The 12,938-nt window shown below is 43.2% G+C and overlaps 1 protein-coding gene across 2 annotated transcripts in view; it reads left to right on the forward strand.

The window, feature by feature from the left end:
* Nucleotides 1-12,938, forward strand: part of arid2 (AT rich interactive domain 2 (ARID, RFX-like)) — a 168,572-nt gene that overhangs the window by 142,997 nt on the left and 12,637 nt on the right. For both annotated transcript variants that reach the window (XM_038781389.1, XM_038781388.1), the window contains exons 15-16: nucleotides 3,029-5,841; nucleotides 10,650-10,801. In XM_038781389.1, the coding sequence (XP_038637317.1) occupies nucleotides 3,029-5,841; nucleotides 10,650-10,801 (2,965 nt within the window). The remainder of the gene's footprint in view (nucleotides 1-3,028; nucleotides 5,842-10,649; nucleotides 10,802-12,938) is intronic.

Here is a 12,938-nt window from a genome sequence, read left to right on the forward strand (position 1 = left end):
CTCGCTCTCTTGCGCTCTCGCTGTCTCGCTGTCTCGCGCTCTCGCTGTCTCGCGCTCTCGCTGTCTCGCGCTCTCGCTGTCTCGCGCTCTCGCTGTCTCGCGCTCGCTGTCTCGCGCGCTCGCTGTCTCGCGCTCTCGCTGTCTCGCGCTCTCGCTGTCTCGCGCGCTCGCTGTCTCGCGCTCTCGCTGTCTCGCGCTCTCGCTGTCTCGCGCTCTCGCTGTCTCGCGCTCTCGCTGTCTCGCGCTCTCGCTGTCTCGCGCTCTCGCTGTCTCGCGCTCTCGCTGTCTCGCGCTCTCGCGTTTTCGCTGTCTCGCCCTCTTGCGCTCTCGCTGTCTTGCGTTTTCGCTGTCTCGCTGTCTTGCGCTCTCGCTGTCTCGCGCTCTTGCGCTCTCGCTGTCTTGCGCTCTCGCTGTCTTGCGCTCTCGCTGTCTCGCGCTCTTGCGCTTTCGCTGTCTCGCGCTCTTGCGCTCTCGCTGTCTCGCGCCCTCGCTGTCTCGCGCTCTCGCTGTCTCGCGCTCTCGCTGTCTCGCGCTCTCGCTGTCTCGCGCTCTCGCTGTCTTGCGCTCTCGCTGTCTCGCGCTCTTGCGCTCTCGCTGTCTCGCGCTCTTGCGCTCTCGCTCTCTTGCGCTCTCGCTGTCTCTCGTTCTTGCGCTCTCGCTGTCTCTCGCTCTTGCGCTCTCGCTGTCTCTCGCTCTTGCGCTCTCGCTGTCTCTCGCTCTTGCGCTCTCGCTGTCTCTCGCTCTTGCGCTCTCGCTGTCTCTCGCTCTTGCGCTCTCGCTGTCTCTCGCTCTTGCGCTCTCGCTGTCTCTCGCTCTTGCCCTCTCGCTGTCTCTCGCTCTTGCCCTCTCGCTGTCTCTCGCTCTTGCCCTCTCGCTGTCTCTCGCTCTTGCCCTCTCGCTGTCTCTCGCTCTTGCCCTCTCGCTGTCTCTCGCTCTTGCCCTCTCGCTGTCTCTCGCTCTTGCCCTCTCGCTGTCTCTCGCTCTTGCCCTCTCGCTGTCTCTCGCTCTTGCCCTCTCGCTGTCTCTCGCTCTTGCCCTCTCGCTGTCTCTCGCTCTTGCCCTCTCGCTGTCTCTCGCTCTTGCCCTCTCGCTGTCTCTCGCTCTTGCGCTCTCGCTGTCTCTCGCTCTTGCGCTCTCGCTGTCTCTCGCTCTTGCGCTCTCGCTGTCTCTCGCTCTTGCGCTCTCGCTGTCTCTCGCTCTTGCGCTCTCGCTGTCTCTCGCTCTCGCTGTCTCGCGCTCTCGCTGTCTCGCGCTCTCGCTGTCTCGCGCTCTCGCTGTCTCGCGCTCTCGCTGTCTCGCGCTCTCGCTGTCTCGCGCTCTCGCTGTCTCGCGCTCTCGCTGTCTCGCGCTCTCGCTGTCTCGCGCTCTCGCTGTCTCGCGCTCTCGCTGTCTCGCGCTCTCGCTGTCTCGCGCTCTCGCTGTCTCGCTGTCTCGCGCTCTCGCTGTCTCGCGCTCTCGCTGTCTCGCGCTCTCGCTGTCTCGCGCTCTCGCTGTCTCGCGCTCTCGCTGTCTCGCGCTCTCGCTGTCTCGCGCTCTCGCTGTCTCGCGCTCTCGCTGTCTCGCGCTCTCGCTGTCTCGCGCTCTCGCTGTCTCGCGCTCTCGCTGTCTCGCTGTCTCTCGCTGTCTCTCGCTGTCTCGCTGTCTCTCGCTCTCTCTCGCTGTCTCTCGCTGTCTCTCGCTCTCTCTTGCTCGCTCTTGCGCTCTCTCGCTGTCTCTCGCTCTCTCTTGCTCGCTCTTGCGCTCTCTCGCTGTCTCTCGCTCTTGCGCTCTCTCGCTGTCTCTCGCTCTTGCGCTCTCTCGCTGTCTCTCGCTCTTGCGCTCTCTCGCTGTCTCTCGCTCTTGCGCTCTCTCGCTGTCTCGCTGTCTCTCGCTCTTGCGCTCTCTCGCTGGCTCTCGCTCTTGCGCTCTCTTGCTGTCTCCCTGTCTCTGTCTCACATACATACAGACCCACCTCTCTCTCTCTCACACAACAAACACACACCGCTCCCTCCCTCTCATACTCTAACCTTCCGCCCCCTCCCCCACCGCCACCACCACCACTACGAAACTTGGCTATGGCCTACCTGGCTCTGCCGTCTGGTCGCTTTTGTTCTTGGCCTTGCTGAGGCTTCCAGTGCTGACTTTTCTAACACATCTAATCAGAGACTGGTTTCTAGTGATTAGTGTGCCTGTCAGTAGCGAATGCATTGTGAAAACCATCTTTGATTGGACAAGATTGAAGGACAGTTTTATTTTCTCAAATTTAAATGGCCGGACTTTCTGCAGAACCTAGTTTTGGAAAACGCTGCCTTAAATGAACAATTTGATGGTTCCACTGCTCTGTGTGTAAACTTGTATGGGATTCATCGTCACAGATCTTTTAAGTTTCATTTTGGCAGGAAGTGTAGTTCCATAGATTTAGGTACTTACATTTAGAGTCCAGTCAATGAATTGAGTCCTGAGGGAGTTGGGGATGGGAAGTATTGGGGTGGAAAGTAATAGATTTATGACTGAGTGGAGCTACCTGAATGTCTATGTCAGAAAGCCCATGTGTTAGATTGAGATATCATGTTGAGAAAAAAATAGTTCAGATTTTTGATTGTAGCAGCTATCATAGGATGCTTATTTATGGCTGAAGCACTTTTTGTATAATATAATTAGCTAAATGTATTATTATTGTTTCTCTTTGAAAGTCCCAGTAAATAAATCTATGGTCGTCTTTGGGATGGCATTTATCCATAACGCATTTTACGTCTCTGCATTGTGATTTAGGAACTGGTTAATGTGGGGCATTGGATGGTACAGGTGAATGGTAGACATTATATATGTAACTTTAGAAAATATAGCATTTTGAAGGCAGATCTTGTTCTTAGTGAATCTCTGGTGTTACATGTTTTGTCTATACTGAAAATAATGTAGCAGTGTTATTCTGGAATAAACTAAACCCAATTATGAAAGGATTGTAATCTGTAAAGGCCTTGCTGAAAGTTGAGAATTAGCTGCAAGGACCACAGTTGTGTACATTGTGATGATTTTTTTCTGATTTCAGCACAGACCGTGGTAAACCACTTCCAAAGGATGCCTATCGGTAACCTTTCTACTGGTCAGCCAGGATCTCAAATGATCTACGCTTTTCAACCAAGTGTTCCAGCACAGAATGTTACCAAGATGCCACAAGACCAAACTGGCCTGGCACAACCGCACCAAAATGCTGCAGTAACTCTTGAACAAAGCAGAACTCCAATCAGTAGTGAAGCAGTGAGGTGTACAGTTGTCCAGTCTCCACCTTTTAGCAGTCATTCTACGGTTTCCTATTCATTAACTGGAACCAGCATACCACAGGGAACAGTGATCCAAAACCATGCCACAGTAACAACACCGTCATCAGTTACAATGACAACTTCTCAGCAAGTGCTTCGCCATCCGCAGTTCTTTCAACAGCAGGTTCCTGGTCACCAGCTGTCCATACCAACAGTATCTTTGAATCAGGTGAATACCGCTTCAACGACAACTGTTACTGTGATACAGCAGACTGTCTCTCAAAGCCATGCAGCAATTGGCAGAGTTCAAAGTATGCCAGCCACCACTGTCACAGTTTCCCAAGGACAGCTATTATCGGGTGCAGTATCCCACTCTGGACAGGCACCACGTCACCAGCCAAAAACAAATAACCAGCAGGACACTGTTCTACTGGCACCTCAGCACTATTCTTCCACCCCATGTCCTACCGCTGTATCTGGTGCTGCTGTGCAAAACTTTCAAGTCTCAACAGGTCAAGTGGTTGCAATTGCTGGTGTTCAAAGTCCTCCGGCTCCTAGGATGTGTTTCCAGAATATAGCACCAAAACCAGCAGGAATGCCACTTCAGCAAGTTCAGTCTACCATAATGCAACAACAACCCCAGCAAAGTGTACGTGTGATTGTTAGTCAGCCAGCTCAACAGGGACAGAGTTTTTCTCCTGCCATTCATCAAATATTGTTGACAAATCCAGCTTCTATTCAAGCTGGCCAAACTATTCATTTGGCTGGGAAGGCAAATGTGACCCCTTCATCCTCGCCATCTCCTGTACCTGTCAACAACACACAGGTACAAATGGGGTTGGTTACTCAACCTTCCACTCCTCAAATGCAAGGACCTCAAACAGTGAGTAAGATGCTATCTGTGAAACGGCAGCAACAGCAGCAACAACATCCCCAAAAACAGTTCCAGATGCAACTTCAGTCTCAACAGACAGGTAGTGGAGCTAGTCAACCTCCTTCTGGGGAGTCCAGCTTAATAAAACAATTACTTCTTCCAAAAAGAGGACCTCCTACTCCAGGTGGTAAACTTATATTGCCTGCTCCTCAAATGCCTCCCCCTTCTAATACTAGAGCTCCTAGTCCTCAGGTGGTCTATCAAGTGACTCACAATCAGGCAAGTAATTTTGGAGTCCAAGCCCAAGGTCAACAGTTAGTAGTTGGCCAGCAAAATGTGCAGCTTGTTCAAGGTCCCATCCATTCACCAGGGTCAGTGCAGACAGTGCCTATTCCTCATATGCAGATTTTACCAGGTCAGTTGATCTCTGCTAGTAACGCAGCTGCTCTTCTCCAGGGAACAACTGGCAACCAGGTTACCATTACTGTTGTGCCAAATACCACCTTTGCGGCTACAGCTGGGAGTCATGGCAGTGGAACGCAGTTCATAGCCCCTGCAGGAATTGCTGTCAGTGGGTCACAAGCAGGAGTTGGCCTCCAAGTGCAAACATCTCCACCAATCTTGACATCACAGAGCGGACAGGTTAAAAATGCAGAATCTGGAATTGCATTCACAGGTGACAAAATAATTTGCCAGAAGGAGGAAGAAGCAAAAGATACAACAGATTTACATCTACATGAACGTAAAATTGAAATTAGGGAAAATCCTTCCTGCTCAGAGGGAGTTACGCCAAATGGCAGCTTAAAGGAAAGCGAAACGGAGACAACAAAACTTGTAAATGGAAAAAAACACGATAATTCACATCTACCTCCATCTAACTCAGGGATAGCTCAGTCTGAGCCCAGCCAGTGCACACTGGCCTCAAATGGACCTATGACAGGAGTAAGTCAAAATGTAACCAATGGGAAGCTGAATGTAGAGCATACCGAAATGCAGGAAATTAAGAAAGATCTTTTGAAAATGCCCATGGTTAATGGGATCTGTGATTTTGAAAAAGGAGATGGTTCACATTTAAGCAAAAACATTCCAAATCATAAAGCTTCCAATCATGTGGAAAATGGTGATGTCGCTGCACAGGAGCAATGGGGCAATATGGGCTGTAATCAGCAAAACACTGCCAAAAGTGGTCACTTAACCAAAGTGCACAATAGACCTGTTTCAATCGGAAATTCTAGTGCTAGCTGTACAGCCCTTTCAAGCTCTGTTGACCAGAAAATAAGGGGCACAAACTCAGGATTATCCAATGGACCTACAACAGCAGGCATAAGTTCAGCAGTGCCTCAGCTTCAGCAATGTCCAAGTTCAGTTGTTTCTGTGCAGTCTTCACTTTCTAACACTCCCCAGGTGCATTACTCTCCAGTCCCACACCAACCTGGACCTGTAGCAATACATTCAGTCCAACTTTACCAGACTCCAACAGCCAATGGTTCAACTGATTGTCAGCTTTTAAAAAGGTCAGCTGAGTGCAAAGATAACATATCAGGAATACCAAATAAAGTGGGAGTAAGGATTGTTACCATCAGTGACCCTAACAATGCTGGCTGCAGTTCAACAATGGTGGCTGTGCCAGTAGGATCTGATTCCGGTACTATAGCCAAAGTAGCTATGGACAATGTAACACCGCAAAATCAGCACCTGCCTGTTCTTCCACAGGGCATAATTAGTCAGGTAAGCAAGTAATTAAATAAGCTCATTTCTATTTAATTTACTAGCATAAAATTGGAATATAAAATTGATTGGAAGTTCTCTGTGAAATTTCTGTTTCAGTGCTGATTTAGTTGCTTCAGAATCTGACTTATTTGTGTACTTTGCAGTTGATGACTGGTTTCACACTAACATTATTTATTTTGTTACATTTACAGTTTACTAACTGAAGTAGAAAATTGCTGTTCACTATAAAATGTAAAAAAAAAAATACATGGCTTGAGATAACTTGTGGATGTAAAGATTCCAGACCTTTATCTTGTACATTTTATATTGAATAACTTCAAAGTGAAGAACAGCAGATTATAATGTTCAGAAAATAACATCGCAGCTGGTTTTCATTCCATCTTGTTGATTTCACACTAGCTACAGATTTCTGCTATCAGAATTTTAAACTTGTGATCTTTGAGTGAGAAGAAATCTAGCACACAAATCTGCCAAATTCACTAGATGCTTGTTCAAGGGTTAACGAGGGAATATATTTTGGCAGCTTTAAATAGAAACTGTTAGAAGTTATCCAAGGTCTGAAGTACTTCCATTTCTTTTTGACAGTCATTCCAAGATTCTTTTACTCTTGCAAATTATTTAGTGTTCCTGCTGCTGCTGGCTAGGTCACTTCCCAGCAAATCTTTTAGAATATTGACATTGTGTGTGTGGTCTTAATCCCATTTTTCTCAAAGACTTTTCAAGTGGATGCAAGTAGTCATTACATTTTCCTTGTACTTTCCTCCAATTTCTCAGATTTTACAGTAGTAATGACTGTAGAAACTGTTAACATTGGCTGCCATTGCTCCTCTGAAACTGATAGCAACCTCTGAAGTCCACGCATATGGAAATCCAAAAGCTGCTGTCAGTGAATATCTGCTTTCCCCAGTGGATGCACAATTGAAGTTCCCTGGACTAAAATCAAGCAGAAATAACTTAACTGATGAGAAATTGCACTTTGTATTCTTAGTTTTGTTGTAAAAATACTTGAAATATTTACATATTTTTGAATAACTTGATTTTTAAACACTGTCCTTGATTCTTAATTCTGCCAAATAGTCTCACTATCTTGATTAAAAAAAACAATTTTCTATTTGTGCCAAATTCCTCTATTATGATGAAAGGAAATTATTTTTTAAAAATTTACAATTTGTTTTATGTTTCAGTTTTTACCTTAATCTTGTGTGTATGTCCAATCATTTATTTTTCCTCTAAAATTTTTAATCAAAATTGAAAAAAGTAGTGCATGTTCCTTCCTGGTAACGTCACTTGCTAAATGCCCACCGATCCCTTAGACCTGTTTTCAAACTGAGTTTGGAAAGAGGGGAATCCCCACCATAGAGATCATTGGAGTTATTGTTTCATGTAAAATCCAGGTGCATTTGTGAAGATTATATTCTTTTTACTGTTCATTTCAATTCTGCACTTGGCTGGGTTTTCTCTTGTTTGGTGCAATGTTAATTTTGACTCGTCTCGAGATTTACGGATTTTACTCACAAACCTAGCTTGATTGCAATTTCAACTTCAATTTTCAAAATCACTTTGCAAACTGATTTTTTTTTTAGCTCCAAAGACCTTGTGGTGTGAGTTGATATTGAGCAGTTGTGATGCTTTGTCATGAATTCATCAAACCATTCATTAATGTCAGGTTTTAGGAAGTTATTACTGGAATCTAACACCAGGGTTACCGTGTTACTGAGTACTTGAACAAGTCTGAGCTGATCAAAAGTTTGCATGCATTTCTGAAAAGATCATATTTGATTAATATAAATGAATATTTAAGTCAATCCTATGCTGGAAAGAGGAGTGCACATAACTATTTGGGCTTCTGTTACAGATGCCTGGTCAGCTCTCAACAGTGGCCAAGAGACTGGACTAGATGCCATAATTTTTCAAAATTTTAAGACGGTTCAGAAAGATCGATCATTCCAGGAATGATAATATAAGAAATATGGCGTGGATATTTTTATAAACAAACATTGTTAAAACAAAACAAAAGAATATTTAAACTTCAACTCTAACATACAGTTTCTTAACCTTAACACATTAGTTCCCATTAAACATCAATTTAAATAACTATGCTACACTCATGCTGCAAACACAGACAGGCCAAGACAATACTTGCAATTGTGAAGCAATTTTTCTTCTGTTAGGGACATTTGTTCAGAATCCTTTCCCAAAGCCTACCCCAATGTCAACTTTCATGACACCTCTCGGTCGATTTCCACAACCTTCTCCTGTAACTGTTCAGAACCGCATTCTTTTTTTTCTCTTGCTCTCTGCCCAGCCCCTCAGACAAGGTTCTCTCGGGGTTTCCAGACTTGAACCTATGACTCTCTTATGACTGTCTTATGGACTGAACTGATCTTTTCACACATCTTCTCCACTTCGTATGCTCACCCATTGTCTGTGCCTATATATTTGCATTGTGTATTTATGTATGTCCTATGTTTGTTTTCATGTATGAAATGATCTGACTGGACTATACGCAGAACAATACTTTTCACTGTACCTCAGTACACGTGACAATAAAACAAATCCAAATCATCGTTATCTTGGTTCATTGCCCACTCCCATTTATGCAAAAGAACAGAGCCAGGCTATCGATATGCAACGAACCTTACGTTGATGGATATATTTACCCCTAAATTGCCTGCTATATCTCAAGACCCCATTTATTGACCCAAGTTCCTAATATCCCCCTAACATGACACTTCCTAAAGGTATTTGGTAAGATAGCATTACCTGCATTGGATTATTAACAAAGATTAGAACCAAATTAAAGATAGCCTTATGACAGAGATTGATAATGGTCGATAAGTCAGAGTAGGGATATAAAGAATGTACTCTGTTTGGCGGGTTGTGAAAGAGATCTGTACTAGGGTCTCCATTTATCATCATGTATATTGGTGACTTGGATGAAGGAGGAGAGAGTTCCTGTTATATGTTTGCAAGTGACACTAAGTAAGGAGGCACAGTTACTGCGACACAAGTAATAACTGAATATAGACTCAATAAGTGAGTAGGCAAAATTTGGACAAATTAAATTCACTATGGAGATGTGTTAACGTACCCGATTTAGGTCCATGAAAGTTTAAATCAGAATAGTTTCTTAATAGCAAATGATTAATAGTGGTGGAGGAGCAAAGAGAGTTTCTACAGGTATTGCAAATCACTAACAGCGAGGGCACAGGTACAAAATAATCAAACCAGTAATGGGAATATTTGTTATCAAGGGGCCTGGAATGCAAAACTGATGAAGTTTTACTTCAGCTGTCCAGTGCCTTGGTGAGACTCGGGTTTTGCGTTAGCTTTTGGACAGTGCATGTCAGGTAAAACCTTGGAGGAGATCTGATGCAGATTCACTAGAAAGATATTGAGTCTTAAAGAGTCAAGATGTGAGAACAATTTGCATAAATGTGCTTTGTATTGCCTTGTTTGGAAAGTTGAGAAGTCATCGAAGCGAGCTATTTCCTCAGCTAAGCTCATCCGATATGACTTACATTTGACAAATAATCCTGCAGTCTTCCCTTTAACAGGATTAATAACATTACCAGTAGAAACCCTGCAGAGCAATTTTCAACCTCTTCAGTGAATCAAGCTCCATCACTGCACTTCCAACAAGAATGGCTGAACAGTGCTAAGGAATGGAACATCTGGTCAATTTTTCTCTCCTTGTTTTATCATCTGTACTATAATCGCTGCTGATACCAGTTAACTCTGTATGGCAAGGTGGTGCAGTCCTGCCTCAAGGCGCCGAGGTCACTGTCCATGGATTTCCACATTCTCCCTGTGTCTCCATGGGACTCACCCCCATAACCCGAAAGAATGCGGGTAGGTGGATTGGCCATGCTAAATTTCCCCTTAATTACAAAAATAAATTTCAAACTCTGTAAATACAGTTTTTTTTTAACAAATCTATTGGAGCTACTGACTGAAAAGCTTTGCTCCATCAATGGAGGTGTACTTTCTGTTTTTGTAAATTTGCCCACAGTTGAGGTTGGCTGTATTTTTGTCTTGTTTAAATGAATGGAAAATACTAAATTGATGGTGAAAAATGGAATTTGCTGCAATATTTTATGATTACATTAGTCATGTTTTATGGCTACATTTTACCATGTTCTCCAAAAGGTTCAGTATGCATGCAATGTGGTCCGTAATGTTAAGGTTAAACTTAATGAAAACCATATTTAACGTTTATTCAATTTAACTAACCTTGTTGAATGCAATTTCAGATTAGACATAGTGTTGCACTCAGATCTACTTGTGACCTTCAGTATCTTGATGTGTAACCAGCAAGAGCACAATGGCTTTTCTTGTAACACTTAAAAATATTAAATTACTTTGCAGAATTGCAGATAGTGCATATTGGACAATAAATGGTGAATGAAATGTATGCACTATATCCTACCACCTTAATTTTACTCTATTTTAAACATGATCTTCAAGTTTCTACCAAGTACATAAATTACTCCAGGTTATGGGCAACATTTTGCTGAAAGAAGTAACTTATTATCGAGCACTCGCAGTAACCCTAAATTACTCTACACTAGCAAAATCTGGCCTGATGCCTTCAAACTCAAAGATAATGTTTCAATTTTGTATCATTAAATTGCCATAGTGCAAAAGAAGTTTTGGTCATCTTATCTAAGAATGTTTTATTCAACCTTAATTGCAGCTAGTAGTAACTACAAATCTCAGCAGTATTAATGTGCAAGGATATGAATATTTTCAGTTAATGTCACTGAGTGTCTATATTGATTTACATGTGATAAATATTCCTGCAGTCTGCTCCTTTAGCAGTTTCATCAGCACCACCAGTAGCAGCCCAAATCAGTTCTCAGCCTCTTCAACATCAAGTTCTATCATTGCATCACCATGGCGAGCTAACAAGAAAACCAGGACAGAATTTCATGTGCCTGTGGCAAGCATGCAGAAGGTGAATCACTTTTGCTATTTAAACAATGATTCTGAAAAAGTTGCATGTGCATTGGAGTTGGGATTTTTAGGCCTATTGTTTTGATTTCCTCTATCCCTCCCTTTTTAAAAAAAAAATATACTTTTGAGATGCTCCCAGTTTGATGCAGTATTAAATTGGGATGGCTAGTCAGTTTGCTTGTGAGGTTCTGAAGCTCTGTGGTCTGTGGTGACTTCTTGTTGATTCCTTTTAATTTTGTTAAGCTAATTTAATTAAGCTAATTGTGCTTCCTTATTGGGCAATTTACAAATAACTCCTGTGTCCTTGTACTCCATAGCGTCCCAGTGTAGCTCAAAGACTTAATGTTTTCAGTTTTCCAGTGTCGTTCAGAGGCTTATCTTATGTTCTAAGTTGGACACCTCCCACTTGGAGGTGTCACTCCAGTAAAGCAGTCTAATTGTCTTGCGCAAAAACGTCTACCTGAACTGTTCAATGTATAATCACAGGATGGCATAACATGTCTGAGTAGGACATTGTGCCTTTTGTGCATACTGTCATTTGTGCTCCTCTTTTCAGAGGATGAAATGATGCACTTCAGCACGATGTGGATGGGTACAAATCGGGAGGCTGCTTTATCTTTGTGACAGCAAATAAAACTGTTCTTTTATGACAACATATTAAGCATAGTTTGTTACAAAGAAAATTAAATGAATGAAATACTAGGAAATGTACATTGCAATAGTGACAACTTCAAAATATTTAATGGCTGTTCAATGCTTTGGGAGGTTTTGAGAGTGTGAAAGGCGCAAGTCTATCTTATTTTATTTGATATTGGAATCTTTCAAATGTGTAGGTGTAAAATTGAATCACATACATTTACAGGGCATAATGTAAATTTGAAAAGAGCAAGCTCTGCTTGTGTTCCAATTTCAACTAATCAGATTTTTGTAATGATCTTAAAACTGAATTATTTTTTACGCTAATTCTAGGTATAATTCCATTAGTATTTTATGTAGTAATTTGTGCAGCTGTAATATGGTGTAAAATCTAATATGCTGAAAGCTAAAAATGCCTTTAAGAAAGGAATGTCATACTTTTAAATTTAGTGCCACTGCAACTGAAACTTGCTATTTTAAGGATGCTATATAAATGCAAAATATCCCAGTGGACTACACAGGTGTGATTATCAAAGTATCGCCATGCACTACACAGGAGTGATTACTAAAATGTCCCAGTGCACTGCACAGGAGTGATTATCAAAATGGCCCCATGTACTACACAGGACTTGTTGTCAAAATGTCTCTGTGTGCTACACGGAGTGATTATCAAAATGTCCCAGTGCCTGGTACAATTTGAGGTCATTCACCGGGCACACATGACAGTGGCCCGGATGAACAGGTTCTTTGGGATAGAAGACAGGCGTGCAAGGTGTGTGGGAGGACCAGCAAATCATATTCGTATGTTCTGGACATGCCCGAAGCTTAGGGGATTCTGGCAGGGGTTTGCGCATGTCGTGTCCAAGGTATTAAAAGTAAGGGTTGCGCTGAGTTCAGAGTTGGCAATTTTCGGAGTGTCAGAAAATCCAGTAATCCAAGAGGAGAAAGAGGCAAACATTCTGGCCTTTGCCTCCCTGGTAGCCCATAGATGGATACCATTAGCTTGGAGGCTTGGTTCACTGACATGGCTAGCTTTCTCTGACTGGAGAAAATCAAGTTCACACTGAGAGGGTCAATGTCAGGGTTCGTCCTGAGGTGGCAGCCGTACGTCGACATCTTTAGAGAAAATTAACTGTCAGCAGAAAAGGGGGGGGGGGGTGGGGTGTTTAGTTTAGATTAGTGTGTAAGAAAGGTGGGACCTGTGACGGAGGAAGACGGCCTTTGCACTATGTTTATATTTCTATGTACACTGTTTCTTCTGTTATTGTTACAAAATCACAAGTACCTCAATAAAATGTTTTATATCAAAAAAATGTTCAAGTGCACTACACAGGAGTCATTATCAAAATGGCACCCGTGCGCTACACAGGAATGGTTATATAAAAGTTGACTCTGAACCCCATGACATTGAGAAGAGGTAGATTTTATGGAACATTTTAAAAGAGAAAGAACCCGAGAGACCTACGGAAGGAATTCCAGATCCTAGGGTGCAAGCAGTTGAA

This window comes from Scyliorhinus canicula, chromosome 20, assembly GCF_902713615.1.
Source record: "Scyliorhinus canicula chromosome 20, sScyCan1.1, whole genome shotgun sequence".
NCBI classification, from domain to species: domain Eukaryota; kingdom Metazoa; phylum Chordata; class Chondrichthyes; order Carcharhiniformes; family Scyliorhinidae; genus Scyliorhinus; species Scyliorhinus canicula.